General features: G+C 42.2%; 1 protein-coding gene across 6 annotated transcripts in view; it reads right to left on the reverse strand.

Moving 5' to 3' along the window:
- Positions 1 to 2,710: 2,710 nt before the first annotated feature.
- The window catches only part of LOC137353469 (trinucleotide repeat-containing gene 6B protein-like), a 187,473-nt gene continuing 168,999 nt past the window's right edge, over positions 2,711 to 21,184 (reverse strand). For all 6 annotated transcript variants that reach the window (XM_068019787.1, XM_068019785.1, XM_068019786.1 and 3 more), the window contains 6 exons: positions 20,138 to 20,284; positions 18,955 to 19,050; positions 17,768 to 17,977; positions 17,505 to 17,584; positions 15,679 to 15,818; positions 2,711 to 14,574 (listed from right to left, as the gene is read on the reverse strand). In XM_068019787.1, the coding sequence (XP_067875888.1) occupies positions 14,205 to 14,574; positions 15,679 to 15,818; positions 17,505 to 17,584; positions 17,768 to 17,977; positions 18,955 to 19,050; positions 20,138 to 20,284 (1,043 nt within the window). In that variant the 3' untranslated portion in view covers positions 2,711 to 14,204. The remainder of the gene's footprint in view (positions 14,575 to 15,678; positions 15,819 to 17,504; positions 17,585 to 17,767; positions 17,978 to 18,954; positions 19,051 to 20,137; positions 20,285 to 21,184) is intronic.

The following is a 21,184-nucleotide window of genomic DNA, read 5'->3' on the forward strand; positions in this document are numbered from 1 at the left end:
CAGGGAGGTTATGCTGGAACTGTATAACTAAATAGTTAGGCCACAACTTGAGTATTGTGTGTAGTTCTGGTCACCTCATTATATAATGGATGCAATTGCACTAGAGGTTGCAGGAGATTCACAAGGATGTTGCCAGGACTGGAAAAATGCAGCTATGAGGAAAGATTGGATAGGCTGGGGTTGTTCTCGTTGGAAGAGAGAAGGCTGAGGGGAGATTTGGTTGAAATGTACAAAATTGAGGGGCTTGGATAGTGGATGTGAAGGGCCTATTTACCTTAGCAAAGAGGGCAGTGACTAGGGGGCATAGCTTTAAAGTGATTGGTCGAAAGATTAGAGGGGGAGATGAGGAAAAATCTTTTCACCCAGAGGGTGGTGAGGGTCTAGAACTCTCTGCCTGAAACAGTACTAGAGGCAGAAACCCTCAACTCATTTAAAAGGTGTCTGGATATGCACTTCAAGTGCCATAACCTGCAGGGCTACGGACCAAATGCTGGAAGGTGGGGTTAAGCTGGGTGGTTCATTTTTTTCGGGAAAAATGGGCTAAGTGGCCTCTTTCTGTGCTGTTAACTTTCTATGATTCTGTGGGGAATGAGCAAGAAAGCAGAGTTCAGGTAGATCAGCTATAATTGTATTGAATAGCAGGGCAGGATCAAAGGGACAAATGGTCGCCTGCACCTCTTTCTTATGTTCTTAGGTTGCTCGTCCAGCAGTGTAACCACAACATTATTGTACACTTGTTTTGAACATTGTGCCCAGTCTGCCATTGAGCAAAATGTGTTGATTCTAAAACCTGCACTGCGATTTCCAGTGGAACTGCAGACAATCTGCATTCAATGTCAGACTCAATATTATTAAAGCATGCAAATCGACAACTAAGAGGAGCACACTCACAGCATGAGACGCAGGCCGGAACTGAATGAAGCTTCACATAAATTACATAATTATAGGTGGTGCTAAGGTCTAACTTCATAACTCAATAGACAGTAATTATACTGCTTTGGTATTTAAAGGAACTCCTTTGGTTTGCATGTAAAGATTCCCAAATTTGCCAAGTGTGGATGGCTCAGTAACCAGTTGAAATCTTGTTTGCCCAATATGGAGTCCACACTGTACTTAGTTAAGGCCAACGAGCTTCAGTGCACATGCGAAGGCTTTGGAACCCTGCCAGGCGTGTGCAGGGATATTGCTGGGAGTTTAACGAGGTAAGGTCCTATAGCTCATCAGTCAGGACCATCATTCCAATGGAACCAAGTTGGGAAAGTCTACTCTTCATTAGTGAGCCAAACTGGCTGGTGAATTATCAATAGTGCTGTGGCAGCAAAGTATACCTCAGGCTAATATTTTACACGCTAATGTCAGGACACAATTCCTGAGTTGCTATTCACATCCATGGGAGGCACTGAGCAGAAGCCAGGGATACCTGAACAGGGAGGCTGGGTCCCCTTGGACTGCATCACATTTCTCATCACAGGCAAGGAGGAGATATTAGCAGAGACGTTGACCATGGAAAAAATAAGTTGAAAATATCTGCACATTTTCATCACATAATGCATTTCTCTGATGTTTATAGACATTCTGTGATTGCCACCTGAGGTCCAGACAATCTTCACCTCTTAAGAAAACAGGACTGTGCAGGGGAGGAGGAGAGAACTAAAAGGTTGGGTTTTGGGAACTACTACAAACATGACTTATCAGATTTACGATCCACAACCTTTCCTGCACAGCCACCCTGCATGAAAGCCTAAATTTCTTCAGTTCAGACTTCTTGCAACAGATTACAAATCTCAGTTCTGGGACTCTATTGACCATCTGTTGCACGGCAAATCCAGATCTTAGACAAGGGCTCTGATTGGATCCAGTCATACATGGGTCAATATCTGTACCGAACACTATTGTGGTAGCAGTATTCATACAAGAACTGCACCGGTACAAATAGAAGATCCACTACCACTCTTTCAGGGCAATAAATGTGCCTTGCCAGTGATGCCCACATCCTGAGAACAAATAATAAAACGAAAGGTGGGTTAGTAAGCATCACACTTGAACCTGATCCCTCCCTTTCCCACGAGAGGTCACCTTGGATAGATTCACTCCTCCCTAGACCAGATTCTGAAGCCAACTGTAGGGTGCCTGGCTGGAAGCTGAGATTTTCCTGCTGTGCTTGTCTCAGTTTCACACAGCATTTACCCACTCTGCCATTTGGGAGGATAACTGGACATCTCTGCAGAGAAAATATGAAATAGGACCTGTGCAAAGATTCTACACTGTATTTGGGGTTGCCAACTCTGGCTGGACACATTCCTGAAGGTTTCATCGCATCACTTCTTCCCTCTAACCAGCCCCACCCCACACTCCCACCATTGGGCACTTAACATGTCCATCCTCACAGCCCCAAGCTTTCCCATAGTCAATTGGAACACAAATAGACTTTTCATTACCAGATTGGATGATTCTTGACTGTCAGTCAAAATCAGCCTTTTTTCCCCCATCACCAACATTTTTATTACTAAAAGTGTTGAAAAATAAGTTTTTTTGATGTCCATGACATTTCCCCCAGGTGTTACTCCTAGCAGCATTCTGGAGATTAATTTTCAATTCCCAGAGTCTACAGGACAATTCTGGAGGGTTGGCAACACCAATTTTACATGTAATATAGCTCCAAAAAGGTGAAAAAAAGCACAGCAAGACACCAGAGGTAATGCTTAGCAGCCAAACACAACATGTTTATTCTCTTTTTTTTCTCAAGAAAAATTATGTAGTCCACTGAAGCAACTGTGTTGCACAATTACAATCACGTCTTCAAAACAAACCACGGATAAAAGCAAATTTCAAAATTCTTTATATATATACCTATTAGAACAACTTTTTTGTTTCAGTTTCAATGAAATGACAGACTTTTAATATTTTGCTCTGATATATAAAAGAAATTCACCCTTATTATTCCAGCGATGGGGATACAGTACCAGCTATGGCCAGACCAAGAAATGGAAACTCTCCAGCTTATTTGTACAAACTACATAGAGCAACACAATTTGTTAATGAACCAGTGATTTTGTTTTTCCTCTCTTAATAAGTACCTATCCTGGTTACAGAATGCATAGTTCTCAGATTTTCTTTTTCTAATTAAAAGGCAATGGCTCCCACCAATGGGACGTTCTTCTCTCTCCCCCCCCCCCCCCCCCCTCCCTCCGTGGTAAAAAGTCAGTATCCCTTTAAACAAAGTTTTGCAGGTCATTTTTTTTTAAATGATGAAATACATTCATTTTCTTTGATGCGTGCCAATCCTGTCTCTCTCTCTCTCTCTCTCCTCCCCTCCCCCCCCCCCACTATAGTTATTTATTTATAGATTGCAGTGTTGTCACCAGGATTGCAGTAAACCTTAATATACTCTTGGCCACTTGAACAGTGAAAATACATCTAGCCGTACAATTCTAGATTCTGCCTTTCCAAACATAGAATGCTGTCTGTGGATACAACCCGAGCTGTAGAATACTGGGGTGACATGTAGTACTAGCAATTCCTGATCAGTGCTGATGGAGATAGGAACAATTTTAAGTGATGAATTAAGAGCATCATTGAGTGTATTGGTTTAAGTACAATTTATTTTCCTATAGTGTATTGGCACCAATACGCTAAGTAATCCTAGTGACAACAATGCATTTTATACACATATATATTTTATATATATATATAAAAAAAATAAACTTTCCTTCTGATTTCACACCCCACATCCCTGCAAAAATCACACACGGCCACAGAACCCACCTTTAACCCAAAGGAAAGATGGGTCAGATGACAAGATTTTTTTGGACAAGCCCTACCAACCACTCTGTCAGATGGGGCGGGTGTGTTTGCAGAAGGGCAAATGGCAAGTTTATTTTTCCCTCCCACCACCCCCAACCAACCAAAATAGATGGATTCTCCAGTTACCCATGACAACCCATTGAGCAGGCTGGCTCAAAATGAATTGAAAGATTTTCACCCAGCACTGGCGGATGAGCCGAGGCTGGAGGCAGTATTTAAAGTCACTGCAGCCCAGTCCAGGCAGCCAGGCATCCCACTGCATGTGCTACAGGGCTGCCATGCTGATATTTAACAATACAAGAAGCAACAGTCTGATAGCACCAATACTGAACTGGTACCGGGGGGGCAGGCACGGTAGGAAGTCGTATATCCAAATACCAAACGGACCGATTATCCCGAACACCTAGTTCCATATATATTTTTTCTTCAAAACCTATCAAAATACGCACATGCTTAATGTAAGACATATCAGCAAAATCCTCTGCAAATGTTCTAAATTGCTTATTATTATATAACATTAGGATTCATTTATAAAAACAGAATTCGAGAAATCCTTGGAACCACAGAATAAGTTTTTTTTATATATAATTCACAGTACTTTCAGAATAAGGTTTTTAAAATCTTTTCCTTCTCGGTTGCCGAATACTACCCTAGTTGAGTGATAACATTGTAAAGTCACTTATCTGAACCGGCTGCAACTGAAAAAATATTTCGACTTCTCCTGAGCAGTCCTGATATGCTGCCTTCTTACTGCACTCTGTGTAACTGGCTGCTGCACCAATAACCAACTTAAGATGGGAATCCCGGGCAAGAACACTCTGCAACTTCCACTCCAAAGGTTGCTTTGGGGGGGGGGGGGGGGGGGGGGGGGGGGAAGAGAAGAGAACCTATTTGCTACATAGTCAGTTTCATGGATAGTCTTTAACCCCAGTTTACGTGGCACCCAATGTTCCATAGTAACATACATACCCTGTAAACTCCAACAAAAAAAGTGTTTGTTTTAAATTTCGTCATGGTGCAGCAAAATAATAAAGACATCGCTCTGCGAGTCACTGCAATTGAATCAGGCAATTGTAAACAGTGTAATTCAACCTCTTCCCTCACACCCTCCCCACCGGTGATGGATTTTTAATGCCTCTGTACAACATAGAACAATGCAATGGGTCATCCAGGTGCACCCCGTATTGTAACCCAGGCGAGTTATAAATGGAGACAAGGTGGTGGTGGGGGTGGGTTGGGGGGAAGGCAAGGATGACTTCAATCAGGTTAACCGGTCTAAAATAAATCCAATCTATCATGTAAACAAAAAGGAATCTGACATATTGGAGCAGAGGGAAGAGGAAACACAGGAAGTACAGGGAGTAGACCGCTACATCTTGGGAAAAGCGCGAAAAGTCACAGATGGAGAGGCTGAAGGTCCTCGCGAACATTGGTTGCGTAAAATTACTGCGTGTGCTATTTTTACAAATTTAACCCCCTAAATTAAAATGGGTTAATAAAGGCGCTGAAAGAGCACACACATACCCACCAAACTGCACCCCCCCACCCCCACTACAGGAATCTCACCTTCCATATTTGGTGCTGAGCTGGTGGACTTCACAAAGACAAATATCAGCTAGCAACTCAAAAAGTACAGCATGCACCCACGCTATAATTCTGTGAGTTTAAACTGCTATGAAGGGATGTAGAAAAGTGAGAAATTGCAAGGAGCAAGGTATGCACCACATGCAATTCAAAACGGAATTCTTTACAAGTATGAGTCACTTCTCTGCTTTACCAAAATCATTAATACTTAACACAAAAAGAACTTTTCCTTAATATACACTCTAGATATTGTGCAATGTAATACACTGTTAGATGAAATTCAAACATTTAAAAAAAATAGTCTTCTTAAAGGAAAATCCAAAGCAAAGCTGATTGTTGCCCCTTTCAAAATAGTTTGATTCAATGAAGGTATGGCAATTAGGCCCTGGGACACTGATGTATTGAAGCCATCTGTTATTGGGAAGGGGAGCTGGAGGGCAATCAAGGCAGTCGGCAGAAATTTTTTTGTTACGTTACAACTTTCCACACACAAATCAATAATATTCTCAAACTCAATCAATTTTTTGTGTCTTTTTTTCCAAAAAGAAAGCAAACGATGAATAGACACTGATATCAACAGAAGAAATATTGGGACAGGACACAGCTATGACCAGGATCTCTCAATATTGACTTTAGCAAAATTTATCAACCAACACTCAGTCACATATACTGATTTTATTTTTAACCGAAGTGCGGTATCCATCGCAAATCCAAATGACCAATGTCAGAAGCATGGCAAGGAATCAGGCTGCAATGTGGCAATGTTCCCTTTAGAAAGATGTGGCATCTGATCCCTAGCAAAACCCTGATTACCCTGACATATGAGGTCTTGAATCTTCTCTTTCCCTCTCCCCCAACACTTGCAAAACAAGGAACCAATCTTAAAATTATAGATATGATAGACACTACAACCCTAGTATAATAGTGCACACACATTAACTGAAATACTTATAACTGTTCAATTAAACTAACAGCAGCACATTACATTCCCAACTCAGGCATAGCACAGGTCAGGGGCCAAACCAGGATGTTAACAATGCAATTCATACCTCAGGCTTTGTGGGCAGCATTCTCCCTGCCAGCTGCTTCCACATTCCAGTCAGCACTACCACATCACCTATCCAAATAAAATTGGCGAATTATGACTAATAAACTCCAAGGACTGTTTGGAGCACTTTTTTGAAGAGATTGGACTGAGACAGACACTTCATTTAGGGACCTCACCCTTCCACCAACAGCACTGCTATTTGACATCATGGGAGCAAAACTATCCTATTTAAATACAAAAAGCTGACATTTACAATCAATAAACACTAGACAGGAAAATGCTAAATCTGCACTTTATGATCAATAAGCAGTTTAGGGAATATAATCTGCCTGGTTGATAAGACAAAAACTAGGAACTGAGGTTCTGAATGCCCTCTGAAGTGACTCCAAAGTTTTAAGTTGATCCAGTTCAAAATCTGCCGATCTCCATGGGAAGACAGATACCATGTGAATGAGTCAGTCAGTAGCGTATGCTGGGGTCATTTGAAAAGTAGAGATGATTAAACAGTAACATCCAACTTGAGTTTTTTTCTTTTTACATTATTTACTTTCAGGGAAATGGAAGGTTTGCAAGCGAGGGATCTTTACATGAGTGCTCAGCAATCTCGTGAGGTTTCAGGCACTCCCTCAATGGGAGTAATCATGGCCATGGCTACTTTTGATTAAAGACAGATACAATTACCCTGATGTGAAAGGCAGTGCAACACTGCCAGGAAGATGACAGAGCAGAAAGGACACCAGAGAGGGGAGGGAAAAGGAGGTCTTGGCAAAGGATTAAGTGGGTGGCATTACAGCTTAAAGAAAATGTGATGGAAACTGTGAAGTAAAGCCACATCAAAACCTGTTGGAAATAGAGATCACAGAATAACAAGATTTGCCAATTAGAAAATAACTTTAAAATATGGAAAGGAGATAACTAAGCAATAGAAGTGGTGCTGTACTGCTGAAATCAACTCTAACTTAAATCACCGTAACTGAGTCTTTGACACAAGCCAAATTTAAGATGCACTTCAAAATTTCCTTCCGTCAACTGTGGAGATACTATTTTGGATTTCCCCTCTTCCCAGGAGCCATGTCTCCTGGAAGTTCCTCTACATCCATCAAATAGCTGGGAAAGACAGGAAAGTGGAAGCTCACCATCTCAACTTTTAATAGCCAGATATCCTGCAAGCTCCAAAAGAAATACAGCCACTGCTTAAGTTTTGTGAACCGATACTGCAGGTACTCGAGATTTGAAAACACACCCCTCCCACCCTATTTTAAGGACACCTGTCAATAACCAAAATGTTCTAAGGTCATGGTACAGTTGTGTGCAGACATGGGAGTGATTTCATGACTAGAGCAGGGATTTCCTCTCTGCGCCCATAACATTACAAAACAATTTGGGATTCAAGACAATTGGAAGGTCAGGCTCAGGTTGGGTTGTAGTAGAAAGTAGCAGGATCGTACAAAAGACAGTACAGGATCTTTGCATACAAGTAGGATAACAAAAAATGCTGGAAATGTACAGCAGATTTAGTACTTAAGTTTACATCTGAAAGACAGAGACAGGATGTTTATAAGTTACTATTCTGAAACATTAAACTGTCTTCTCTAAGTTGCCAATGGGCCAGCTGAGTATTTGTTACACTTTCTGCTTTAGTCGTGGATTTAAGCCCTTGCAGGCTCCCTTCATTGTCTCTAGTTACGAAAACAGACTTCTGATTGGTTCCGAACGTCTGCGCACAGGAGGAGCCTGGCATATGTCTGTTTTAAGCAGTTTTTTTCCTGTTTAAGATTCTTCATGCAATTATAAATCTTGTTTCTCATGGGACTAGTACTGCACACACATCTGCGAGAACACTGTGGTTAGCAGCAGGGCTTAACACACACACACACACACAAGTTGGTAAAGTCCACCCAGGGGAGTGGGAATGGAGGTGGGGGTGTGTGGGGCTCATGCCCACACACTCCTGTAATACCACCGAACACAACTGATGGGGTAGTCTCGCATTTATTCAACACTACCTTGCTGCAAAATTATTAATCTTCCACACTAGAGAATGCCAAGGAGATTCATGCTCAGTCAGGAACTCCCTGACACTTATTTAATGACATCTATAATTACATTAAAAAATGTAATTCATTGTTTTTTAAAGGCATAAAATCATTGCAACAGGAGATTCAAATCACTGAGGGGAATATCCCTGGACACTTTTCTCCGGAGGGAAGGTGATATCTTGAAGAAGTGTTATTCTGCTGTGTCACTAAACAACAGAATTACTGCACAATATATCTATATATTTAAATTCTCAGAATGAAGGGGGAGGGGTATGTGATGCTGCAAACTGATTCCAGGTTGGTTTCTGCTCCTGCGTTTGCCAACCTTAAATTTTTGGACCAAAGTAAAAAGGCAAGAAAATCACAGGCATTAGTGGAAAGTCTTGGTGCTCAGCTGTCAAAAGGCCCCGTTATAATTGGTGCACCTCAGCATTAAACAGTGTCAGTAAGTTAAGCAGCAGCAGCCACAGTATAGCAGAGATCAAGATCCACAAGCCCAAAGAAATCACCGCCCCTCCCATCAAGCTCCCTGAGTTTCCACCTTTGTGAAACACTGCAGGCTGGAGAGCAGTCAGTGACTGAACGGTTTGAACAAATACTCATACTTCTTTCACCCAGGCCCTGTGGATATCACAAGAAATGGCTTAGTCAAGATGGAACAAGTCAGACTGGTGAGGGGAATGGGGTAGAGGAAAAAAACTGCTTACTTCAGAATCATCTTGCTTACTTTCATTGAGCAATACTTTTCTCTGCATGAAAATAAAAACTTTTTAACAACTTTCCTCATGTAATCACAACATGGCCCAGTCAGGATGGGATGCACAATGAAGACAGAACATTGAACGTCCTGTCCCATGGCTGACTGGTCCCAGACCCAGAGTGCATCTGTAATCAGTTTGCCTGAAGATTCAATCAAGCAAGAAAGAAAGCAGCTGATGCACGCAGCCTCGAGTGGCCATGTAGAGGAACAGCATGTTTTGATAAAATTGCCTAGTTAGAAAAGGGTCCTTGGCATGTTGGGAAAGGAGTGGTAGGACATTTAATATCACACTGGGTCAACCACAACCCCACCGGCGCACCCCACCCCCACCCCACCGGCTACCCCAGGACAACAGAAATTGCTTTTGCCAGGTCATACAGACATGGCATTAAGTTTTGTGGAAGTCTATTGCTCATAACCCAAATATTCTAACAGGACTGCAATGAGGTATTACCATTACCATGAGTTATTAGACAGGATTGGAACTGGTGCAGCAAACAGACTGAAAAATCTAAATCTCAAAGTCTTAGCTTTTTATTCCCTCCACTTTTTGTTTTTTAAAAAAAAAAGTAACATTTCGGGAACTGGCTTTTCCCCTAAAAATTCCTGAGAACTTTCTTTAAATTTTAGGAGGAAAAAAAATAACAGAAGTGAAACAAAAAAAAAACAAACTAAATTAAAAACAAAACACTGTCAAATGCTCCCAGAGTTACTCCTCATCTAAAAATACAAAACATATATTTTTGGTCTTTTTATCCTGTTTTGATGGAAGAACGGTTCAACGTTTTCGATTTCAGACTTTTCTATGCCTTGGAAAAAGAATTTCTAGGACTGTGCCAGCAATATCTGGAATCAAATACTAAAAAAAAAAAAAATCGATTATCGGAACAGTTCATTTGATTTGCTCAGCTTCTCTGAGCTTACCCTCTCAAAACAATACGTGAAGAAAGTGCGATGGAGAATGAGCAGCCTCCCTCCTGAATCTGCCTCATTTTGGATTAGTCAATATAAACGCTGCCTCAGTCAATAAAGCAGAGCAAAAATACTGTGCAGCTTTTGGTGACTACCATTACGATGTCCACAGTCTCCCCTATCAGACAGGGTCTGGGCGGCTGGATCAGATACAGTGCTCAACACTAAAGTACGGTATCCCTTTTCCGCCAGACTCAACTGTCACTAGTCTGTTCAATCTGAAACTGGTCAATTCTTTAAAAATGCAAAATTCTTCAAAATATTATATTCAATAATTCGACACAGCCCTAAAGGTTATGTAAACAGGACAAGGCCAAACACCTGGGCACCTCCCTCATGTTCAAGATTATTAAACTCCACAAAGTGCTGGAAGATGACCAAGCACACAGGAGTGAAGCGTGAATGGGTTGGTGTGCATGTGTGTATATACGTGTGAGCGAGAATGGAGAGGAGGGGAGTGTGTGTGTGTGTGGTTGGGATAGGACAAGGCAAAAGCAAAGTGACCGCATGTCAGGATGGAAAGGGAAAATGCGAAGGGTTCCTACTGGTTGGCTAACTGAATACAATCTGGAACTAGATTAAAGCAGCAACTTGTAATTGCAGCCACTTCTGGTCACTTAACAAACGTGACACTGATGTGGCTCCAAACCCAATGTCTTCAGCAGGTGAAGACTTATGAAGAAAGAGGTCAAATCTCCTTCCCTTTCCTCCCACTGTACGTCATTGCTCGCTGCCCATTACCACATTCCCCCCTATCCCGTACCCATACTACACTGCTTTACTATTTGTCTTTAAGAAAAATTCAACACTACAGCAAAACACAATGAGGACAATTTTTAAAAAATTAAACAGAAAAAGGTGCAATACTTCGAACAACATTAACAACAATTTTTTTTATATAGTTTTCTAAACAAGTAAATGATTTTCTCACTAATTTTCACCCAAAAGGGTTTAAAACATGAAGGGGGAGAAAAAGGAAAGCGCACACTTTTTAAATCTGAAGAACATTTATACGTAAACGTTTATATCTTTCATATAGTGATCGACCAGTGAACAAAAGTACTGTCCCTCCTGTTTGTGTTCAGCATTTATCTGGCGTTAATTGGGACCCAGTACCAGCCTGTGCAGCAGCAGGACTGTAAAACAGTCTGCTACTCATTGAAGTGTGCATTGCCTGACTCTGTACGTGTGTGTAAATCTATGTGCACGTATAAAGGATGTGTGTCAGTCCCCAGCATCATTGTACGCACAATTCAATTGATCGATTTGATTTCAGCATAACCCCACACAAGCAGTAAGGTCACCAGTGAGCTAGGTCAGTGATAAGGTCACAAATGGAATATTTCACAGGAGACAGACACACATACCCTTTCATAATATGCAGCTGACTTAACATTTTAAAGCAATACACTTTCAGTATCTCTGCTTTACATTTTAAATTAGACTTTTTGTTCGATGTGACAGTCACACCAGGTCTGTGAAGAGTCCTGAATGTGACCCCTTTATGCCACGTGCATCATGGTTCTGCACACAAATGCAGACATATTCTTACGTATGGTGTAAACAATATGTTAAAGCTATTCCTAGAGTCTGGTATAACCTTATCCTAGGTTTACAGCAAAATATGTTTGCATACTTCAGCTCAGCAAGTATACAGAATGGCCACAGTTTGGCTTGCTATTACAGAGGGACTGTAATTTCACAGAAATAATGTGTGGAATTTTGGGGAAAGGAATGAGCTACACGCATCAAGGGTTATTATAGATGTAAGCAGGGTCGTTCCCAGAGCTCCCTCCGACTCCAAAAGCTCTGTGCAGATACAGAGAAGCTCTTGTTAAGAGTGGAAATGCTGGAGACTGTGGGATGTAAACAGCTGGCTGTAAACCAGTTTTGCAGACTTGTGCCAGTGAGAGTTTGTGGGCAGCTACAAGCCATTTTGTGAAAGTGTCAATTTATAGGCAGTACAGGAACATAGGAAGGCTTAAGTCAGCCAAGATGATTGAATAGCAACATTTCTCCTCAGACTTAAAAAAAAAACACAAAACATATAACAAAAGGAGGGAGGACTATATCCATAGGAGTTATTTTTATTACATTACGGCAACACCTTCATTGAATTAGCTAAGTGTTTTGAATACCTCAAGGGGGTAGGGGCAGGGGAAATGACTGACCCGCCGTGAACCCCGTTTACAAAATGATAAAGCTGGTTACAGTACACAATGAAAGCTCCCCCCCACCCCAACACTTGGAAACTGAGTGCAACACGTAAATTTAACTTGAAAACCTCTACACTAAGTTTTCCAACCTACCTTGTTTTTAAGTGCTTACGTCATTTGAGTGTAGCAGTTTTAGAGGGCAGCATATTGCCCACTTGAGAAAGAAGACTATCACGATGCTAAATAGTAGCGCGTGACGTGCGATAAACTAATCAACAGCACAAGATCAGTTAGCGGCAACAATACAGTGATGAATTGACACTATAAAGCGTGATAATGTCGTCATCACCGCATGTTTTAGGGGTGGTCGAGATGGTGTTGTGCTATAACTGGATGTGTTAAAATTTACTATTGAAAAAATACAGTAAGCAGATCTTAAATAGAGCGTAAAATAAGCAGCATTGTAGTGAAGGGCTGAGAGCATCTTAATTATCAATTGAAATTAGTTAAGACAACTTTTGGTTGGATGAGGGAGGCTATGAGGAGAAGCGGCGGAGTAGAATAGCATCTCCTTGGAGTAAAGGCTGCTAATTTCTGGGAAGCAATGACCCAAATTCAGTCCAAAGCCTTAAACCAAGAGAGGCGTCTGATGGAAATACTGCTCTCCACTCATCTATCAGGAGATGGACTTAATGCTGTTGAAAAACTATTTTTCCCCCTCCTCTCCTGAAGAAGCTTAGCCTTGCTGGGCTGTTGTTCTGATAAGCCGTTATTTATCCATGACTCCAAACAGTGTTGGCAGGATATTCAACCACAGAGGGCATCGCAGCTGAGCCCAACCCTGCCCTCACCCAACAGCCATATATGCAAACTTTCCGACAAGGGCTGTTGGACAGTGATCACAAATGGGAACCACAGACACTTTTCTCTCCCGTCCCTCCCACCAAGCTTGTATGAGGGGGTGGGGGGATTGCCGAGATCAATAGCAGGCCCCATACACCACTGCTGCCTTCGTGGCAGAGATAAAATAATTCAGCACAGATCAGAAATCAAACTCGACACTCTCCGGTCTGTGTGCTTTAGTAGTACCTCTGGTTGTGCCTTTACCTGTTAGGAAGCAGTTGGAGAATTTTGTGCTAAGTTTCCCCCCTCCACATGACATAAGCCTGACATTGATATGTGCAATATGCCAGCCCTGGTGAAGGGCTGGTGCATGTGATGTTTGAAAGGGTACAGGGCTGGTACTGGTGCATAATAAATGTCCTGTAACTTGTACATAAGTAACCACTAGGTTCAGTATCTGTCCTGGTCAATCACTAGCTTTAATACGTGAGGTTCTGTCGCGTCTCCGCTATTGCATGTCAGAGGACGGAACCGTGCCCAGTGCAAAAAAAAAGGTTTTAAAAAGCCTGTTGTGTGTTTTCAGTAAATGTCCTGTTGCAACAACTTCTCAATACGGAGGGGGGAAAAATCGTGTAAGGAAAAACTATACTACTTGTTTTTAAAAAAAAACTTATTTATTTTTTGATGGTAAAGTGTACTTCACATTTTTAATGTTGGCGTTCATGATTCAAGTATTTCGAAGTGTGATATGTTTTTTTTGTTTTTTTGTTTTTTGTTTTTTTTGATTAAAAAAAAGTAGCCGAAAATTAGGAGGGAGGTGTCTATGTGCACAAAAGAGACTGTGGATGACCCCCTTAATTTGTTTCACTTTTTTCTTTTTTTTCTCCTTTTTTTTTAAACTTGTTTTGAAACTTATTGCAGTTTGAAAAAAAACACATTAGTGCTGCTGTTCAAAAAAGTTCACGAGGTCACAGGTCAAAGGTTGAAAGCTTAAAAGTTCAAATTGAATCAGCCCCTCCACCCAGGAGGTCACCAGGTAATAGGGGGGCCGGACTACCCATTCGGTGCGAATCATCGGAATTCGGGGCCCCCCACAAGCTTGCCGTGTAGCTTGGGGTCGCCCAAAGTGAGGCTCCCGCCAGGTTCCCGCTACCCCTGCCCACTCCTCCGGCACTGTTCCACTGTCCCAGGCCAGACCGCCCGCCAAACGAGTGCAGGCTGCTCCCGACTGGATCCAACTGGCTCTGTCCCGTCTCCAGTGTCTGCCAGCCTGGGGATGGTGTTGGTAATTGACCTTGTGCAAAATAGCGGTTGACTTCCTCTTCACTGACAAACTCAGCAAGGATGGTAGTGTTCCCCAACACACACCTGCAAAAAAAATTTAAATAAATTAATAACAGTATTATCCTTGGCCTGCAGAATTTAGGAGCATAGGAACGGAGGAACAGGAGTAGGCTATGTAGCTCCTCGAGCCTGTTCTGCCATTCAATGAGATCATGACTGATTTGCGACCTAACTCCGTATACCAGACCTTTGCCCCAAATATAATTTATTTGTGTAATTTACTTTGTGTGTTTTTATTTGGAAAGGAATGGGTAAGGGCCAGAAAATGTTCAGCATTAGAAACATTTCAGATGCTGGTTAACTGGTATCTTCCAGCATTTCCTTTTACTCTGTCTCTTCTTGTCCACTAGGTTTCTCACTTCTTACCCTGAAAATGGGAGTATTAGTTCAGTCAGCATCAACCTTATAACCACAGGACTCAAGAACCCAGGAGCCAAGTGCACCTTCACAAGCAGCTGGGAATTGGTGATCTCATCCTGAGAAGCAGCAGGTAAGGCCGTATAAACAAGGAAGGTTCACTGCTACCAGAGAGTCAGCTGGAAACCGCATTGAGAGCTTTACTAGGTCTATAGCAATGCTGAATCTCCCCCCCCCTCAAGTACATCTGACACCAATCGACATGTACTACCCAAGACAGAAAAACAACCATTCTCCTGGAAATTGCAAAAAAGAGAGAAAATGCTGGAAATATTACACATTTGTCAGCTTAAGAAAGAAAACAAATAGATCAGTGTTTCCAACTCATGCAACCACAATTTTAAGCTGCCTTTTCCCTTTCAGACACTGGCTGATCGGTTGTGGGTTTCCAGCATTTTCTCTTTTCATTTTAGATCCCCACTATTGGTAGCTTTTAAGCTCCGACAGAAAAGTTTTTCACATACTAGCTGAAATAAGTTCACCCACAGTTCTGCTAATTTGGATTAAAAAAAAGTGTCCCTGAACACATTCTGCTTTGTTGTCAAAATTCCAAACAGACACAATTTTGAAAGGAGGCTTGCTGTCAGCGGTTTGTGTTGAGATTATCCTCACCTTCCCAGCTAGAGAACAGTGTCTGGTGGCTAGGGGCCCACGAATGGAGGGAGACAGTGAAGAACATCCAAGCATATCATATCAAAGCCAGAGACTTACATGTGCAGCGCAGTCTGAGCCTTGGCAGCCTCTTGCTTAGTGCTGTATCGGACCAGTGCGGTGCCGTGTGTCAGGTTCAGGTGGAATGTTATCAGCGGGCCATGCTGCATGCAGATTGTTCGCAGGGTGGAGCCGTCGATCTGAGAAGAAGCAGTGTTTAACCTCTTTAAACTTTATACTTGTTTTTGTTTTCACCTCCCCACTTTTGAATTTGCTGACTCTGGCTGGGATACAGTTTCCTCCAATCATTCATCCAAGTGATGAGTCTTTTACGTGTGATCCTACAATGACTGTCGCGGCCTGTTCCAGTGGACGGGCATCACTATAAAGCTCAATTTCTTCCCCACTCGCTCACTACCTCCCTCTCCAGCCAAGGGCTGCTGGGGCCACCTGGCGTGCATCAAATGCCGCATAGGTTGTGATCCAGTTGTGCACAGACCAAGTGCTGAACCTGCTTTACATGGCTTAGTAGCACACTGTGCATGACATTTACCAAATCATCCATCGAAAGAGCTACGAAACCGTTTAATTATTGAAACACATCTCTTGGATCAATGACATCAGCCAACAACTAGCAAAGCTTTCACCTGCCCTTGAGCAAAGCCTGCCCTTTAATTAATGAAGTCTTTCTGCTTACATTGTGGTTTTATATTGTCCACCCCTCTAAGCACATTAAAGATGATTCATCTTTCCCACGTATCTGCTATTTTATAAAAACACAATTGGTGACAAGGGTTACAAAGGTACATGATGGATCTCAAACAAACATAAATCATCTCCTTAATTTTTTAATTTTTATTTTTTTTATTTTTATTTATTTTTATTTAGAGATACAGCACTGAAACAGGCCCTTCGGCCCACCGAGTCTGTGCCAACCAACCAACTCATTTATACTAATCCTACATTAACCCCATATTCTCTACCACATCCCCACCATTCTCCTACCACCTACCTACACTAGGGGCAATTTACAATGGCCAATTTACCTATCAACCTGCAAGTCTTTGGCTATGGGAGGAAACCAAAGCACCCGGCGGAAACCCACGCAGACACAGGGAGAACTTGCAAACTCCACACAGGCAGTACCCAGAACTGAACCCGGGTCGCTGGAGCTTCAAGGCTGCGGTGCTAACCACTGCGCCTGTTCTCCTGTTCAGACATTAACAGGTTTGCTCTGCACTTATTTCAGATTTTGGGAACTGGCGGTTGTGTTTTTATCTCACAAGATGATCGATCTGTTTTATTAGCATACAAGCATCCAAACCATCGCTGTTAAACATTCGAGTATTTTGGTGAAGATAGTGAAGTTGTCCAACACACTATGAAGGTTTCTAATTAACAGGGAACCAGCTTTGTGTTGTACAACTTAATGTCCTCTTAAGGAAGAACTTCAGGGAATCCTGGAATATATCTCTACTTTCAGACTCTGCCTCCAGCTCTCTTTCTCCCCTTCCTGTTCTCGATTTCAGACAATACTTCCAGCTCACTCTCCTTCCTATCCTAAATTTATATTGTGCCTCTTTCCTTACACTTTGTTTAGGAAGCCAGCTACAGTGCTACATGGCCATGCTGTCTACAAACTCACTTTATCAGCGATATGGAGAGGTTTATAAATAGTGAGAGATACTTACATTTTTCTCCAAAGGGAAATGGATTTGTTTACACTCCAAGGCTAGTGGTTGCCAGGCAACTCTTATACAATACCAGGTGATGAGAACCATTACGTTTTAGCAAAATCTTGGCAAAACCACTGCAAATCCATCAGGAACCTCAAGTACCTTTGTGATACACCTCTCAACATTGATCATTCTACAGAATTTCTGTACCTGTGGAGTGAGATTGTGAAGAACAAGCCAGGGGCTGACCCGACCAGATCCACCCAAACTGCCATCACCCCAGTTGGAACCTAGAAAGAGAGGAGAGAAATTAAGGCATTTTTTATAAAAAAAGGGTATTTTCTTCCTCAAATTGAAAGGACAAGGTAATGTCAAGGTGACTGGATTTATAATATATAAATTTCAATTGAAATCTTAAGTAAACAAGGTAAAAACAACAGAATGAGAGAAAAAAGAGACAACAAGGTACGTACTTAGGGCATATCGTGACTCCTGTATGCCCCATCCTCTGCTGAATCGTGGCGCTCCGCTGCCCCACAGAGATGATGGAGGCTTCTGATTGGTCAGTCCTGGTGGCGGCCGGGTTGGTGGGTTAGTGTTTTTAGATGACATCTGATTCTTCCACATCCTGGGATGTCCAATTGGATCTGGAGACCATGTTGACTTGAAGTCGCTGAACTTGGCTGGAACAACAACATGGTTTGGACCCAGTTAATGCAAAAAAGAACAAATGATGAGATTGGGCTAGGTGAGAATTCCTGAACCAAGATGGTCAGAAAATGCCTCGATATACTGAAGATATTCTAACTAAGGACTCGGGTGCAAGTTTAAAAGGAAAAAAAAACAACCTGATTTGAGCACCTATAACTGTTCTCTAAATCACATTTCTTTGGACAGTGGATGATGTATTTACCAAAGATCTCTCATGACAGGGAGTGAAGATCAAGTGTAGTATTAGATCAGACGGAGTAGAAGGACAAGGAATAAGTGAATGGGATCAAGCAGCGGGAGGCAATTGGTGGGGGTGGCAAAGGAAACAAATGGGAGGGGTGAGGATGGACATCAAGATTAAGAAACATGACTTTGTGTCGCTGAACCAGGGAGATACTACTTACTCTAAAATAAAAACAAAAAGTGCCAGAAAATACTCAGCAGATCTGGCAGTATCTGTGGAGAGAGAAGCAGAGTTAACGTTTCAGGTCAGTGACTTTTCATCAGAACAGGTGAAAGGTGACTGACCTGAAACGTTAACTCTGCTTCTCTCTCCACAGATGCTGCCAGATGAGTATTTTCCAGCACTTTTTGTCTTTATTTCAGATTTCCAGCATCTGCAGTATTTTGCTTTTATACTATTTATTCTAGTTGGTCTTTTACTGCTTGCCCAAACTTGTGGCAGAAACCAGCTAAATGTTTTTATTGATAACATTCTTGCTAAGTGCCTTGGGATGTTTTGTTACATTAAAAGGTGCTAGATAAATGCAATTTGTTGTTTAATTACTGTTGGTCTATGAAAAAACTAAATGCAGCGAGCTTCACATTACATATTATGTGTATCAAACAAGTAATTTTGTTTTGGGTCCTTACAACAGTTAATACAGGTGCACAACAGGCCCCGGGAAAACAAAGTTCAGGCACTGGATTGTTCAATGCATGCCCCTACCTGAAGTGCTCTGTACGGTGCTGTAGGAGCTGTTTGAGGCACTATAGGACCAGGCACCGGGTGAAGGCAGCGAGGTGTTCAGGGAGGAACTGGACCCTGTGACAAACAAGACAGAGCCAGAGATCACCCTTAACTCACAGCTTAACAAGAGGGAGAATTCACACCAAGACTGCACAATATACATGTGATGCTCTGCATTGGCCCCTTGCTCCAATACTACTCCTGACACCGCAAGTGATAAACAGGCAGGCCTGTAACAAACAGGGCTTTGCTCCAGTGCCAGCGTAGTTTCAAGTGGAGACCGTATAAAAATTTCACAAACCCACCAATACACTTTACGTGTTATGATCATTACGTAGGCACCTTGGCAGCTTTTCAAATGAGGGCAACTCGATACTTGCAGCATTGGACCAGCGAAAGAAGGACAGATGGTAGCTACAGAATGGAGTGTTTCAACTGGTCAGCTTTTCTCAGTTCCTTGTTCCAGCACAGATGAGACCTACTACGACCTGATTACTTCAACAACTTAACTAAATTCAGAAACTTTAGAGTTGACACAGCCAAGTCCAAGAAATTTCTACCTGCTGTGACATCATGTGTAGAGGGAAGAAATCAAAGTCAGGTGGCGATGGCACTGGATTCAGAGTGCAAGAAGTTCTTAAGTACTTCCAACACAACACTATTGCTGTAATTTACTGCCAGTGGTGTATGAATGCTGGAGTTCTCCTTGGAGTAGGTGCCATTCTGAACAATAATCGGCAACATTCAGACCCTTAGTGATTTTACTAACAGCAAGAGGTGCATCATTGCCATGCTCAGCTTAAACTCAATCTTAGCTGGAATACATTTGTGCTGTCACTAAGGACAGTTGTACCTTCCAAAATGGGAACTGCCCTTTGCTTTCTCTGGATGAAACTACCCACAGGTTGCACTGCCTGATTGACCAGTCTAGAAAGCCTGAAAAGGCACCATGGTTTTGGTAGAATCTACCTTCATTCAAGGGACAATTGGCTGAGTTATTCCTTCACCAGAGATTCTGTAAAATATACTAAAATAGGAATTATTGAATGAAAGAGAACAATGTGAGGCCCTCCTACTGGATCCCAAAACAGTCTTTTGGGCATTAATATAAAGCAGAACTAAAAGCACACAAAACAGAAGATAGTGGATCCTGGTCACGTACCTGTGCTCCTGTCCCTGAGAAGTTGGTGTTCTGAGTCCGGGGATGGGGGTGCTGCAGAGCTGTTTATCATGCTCGCTGGGGTCGCATAGGGGTCTGATTCCGGGTCGATGTTTTGGAAACCCTTCCATGGTTCCCCAGGGCGGAACTCTGAAACCAAAACAAAGGAGGAGTGGAATGCATCAAAGACATTTATCAATCAACTTTATTACCTTACACTTGGGAGGCAACTTGTTATCACCATACTTCCCCATTTTCTGACACTCTAGTGCAGTACTGAGGAAGCACTGCACTGACCGAGGTGCCTGATATCTTGTATGCCTGTTCTGGTGGCTCACGTTCATGTTAAGGATCCCATTGCACTATTCAAGGAGGAGCTGGCAGTACCTCGCCTGCCCTGGCAGATTTTCTTCACTTTACACCAGCACCACCAAAACTAAAGTAGCCACTTATTCATTTTATCACTACTTTGGAATCTTGCATAAAAACAGTCATTCACTTCAAAGTAACTCATTGCATATAAAGTGCTTCGAGATATTTGAGAACTGCAATAAAAATGCAAGTCTTTCATGCTTAATTCCTGAAATTAGAAATCTGCTTCCACAAATCAGTTTGAAATAAAATTATAGGAATACTAACTAAGGAGGACCTCATCCTACTGAAGTGACCACTTAGTAAAGTAAGTCCTGCCAGTGGTATATGAAAACTGCTGGGCTCCTCAGTGCCCTAAAGTTTCTACAGGCACTCCCAGTTTCTTCACTCATGGGCACTTTAATTATTAGGAGTTAGCCTCAGATGCAGTTTCCCTAGAATTAGTTTCTTGAGGCAAGGACGGAGATACCCGGACATGGTTATCACTAAACCCAGATCATGTCCCATCACTGTTCAGAAACACCATCCTTCGATTGAAACCTTCAATTGAAACCATACTACTTTGCTGGGAATCACCAAACTGCACAAAGCCTTTGAATTCCAGCCTTAAAGATTAGCCAGTCTCAATGATTGCAAAAGGAAATTACTTGTGCAATCTGGTTTACCACAGAGAGCCCA

Source organism: Heterodontus francisci, chromosome 41 (assembly GCF_036365525.1).
Source record: "Heterodontus francisci isolate sHetFra1 chromosome 41, sHetFra1.hap1, whole genome shotgun sequence".
In the NCBI taxonomy this organism is placed as follows: domain Eukaryota; kingdom Metazoa; phylum Chordata; class Chondrichthyes; order Heterodontiformes; family Heterodontidae; genus Heterodontus; species Heterodontus francisci.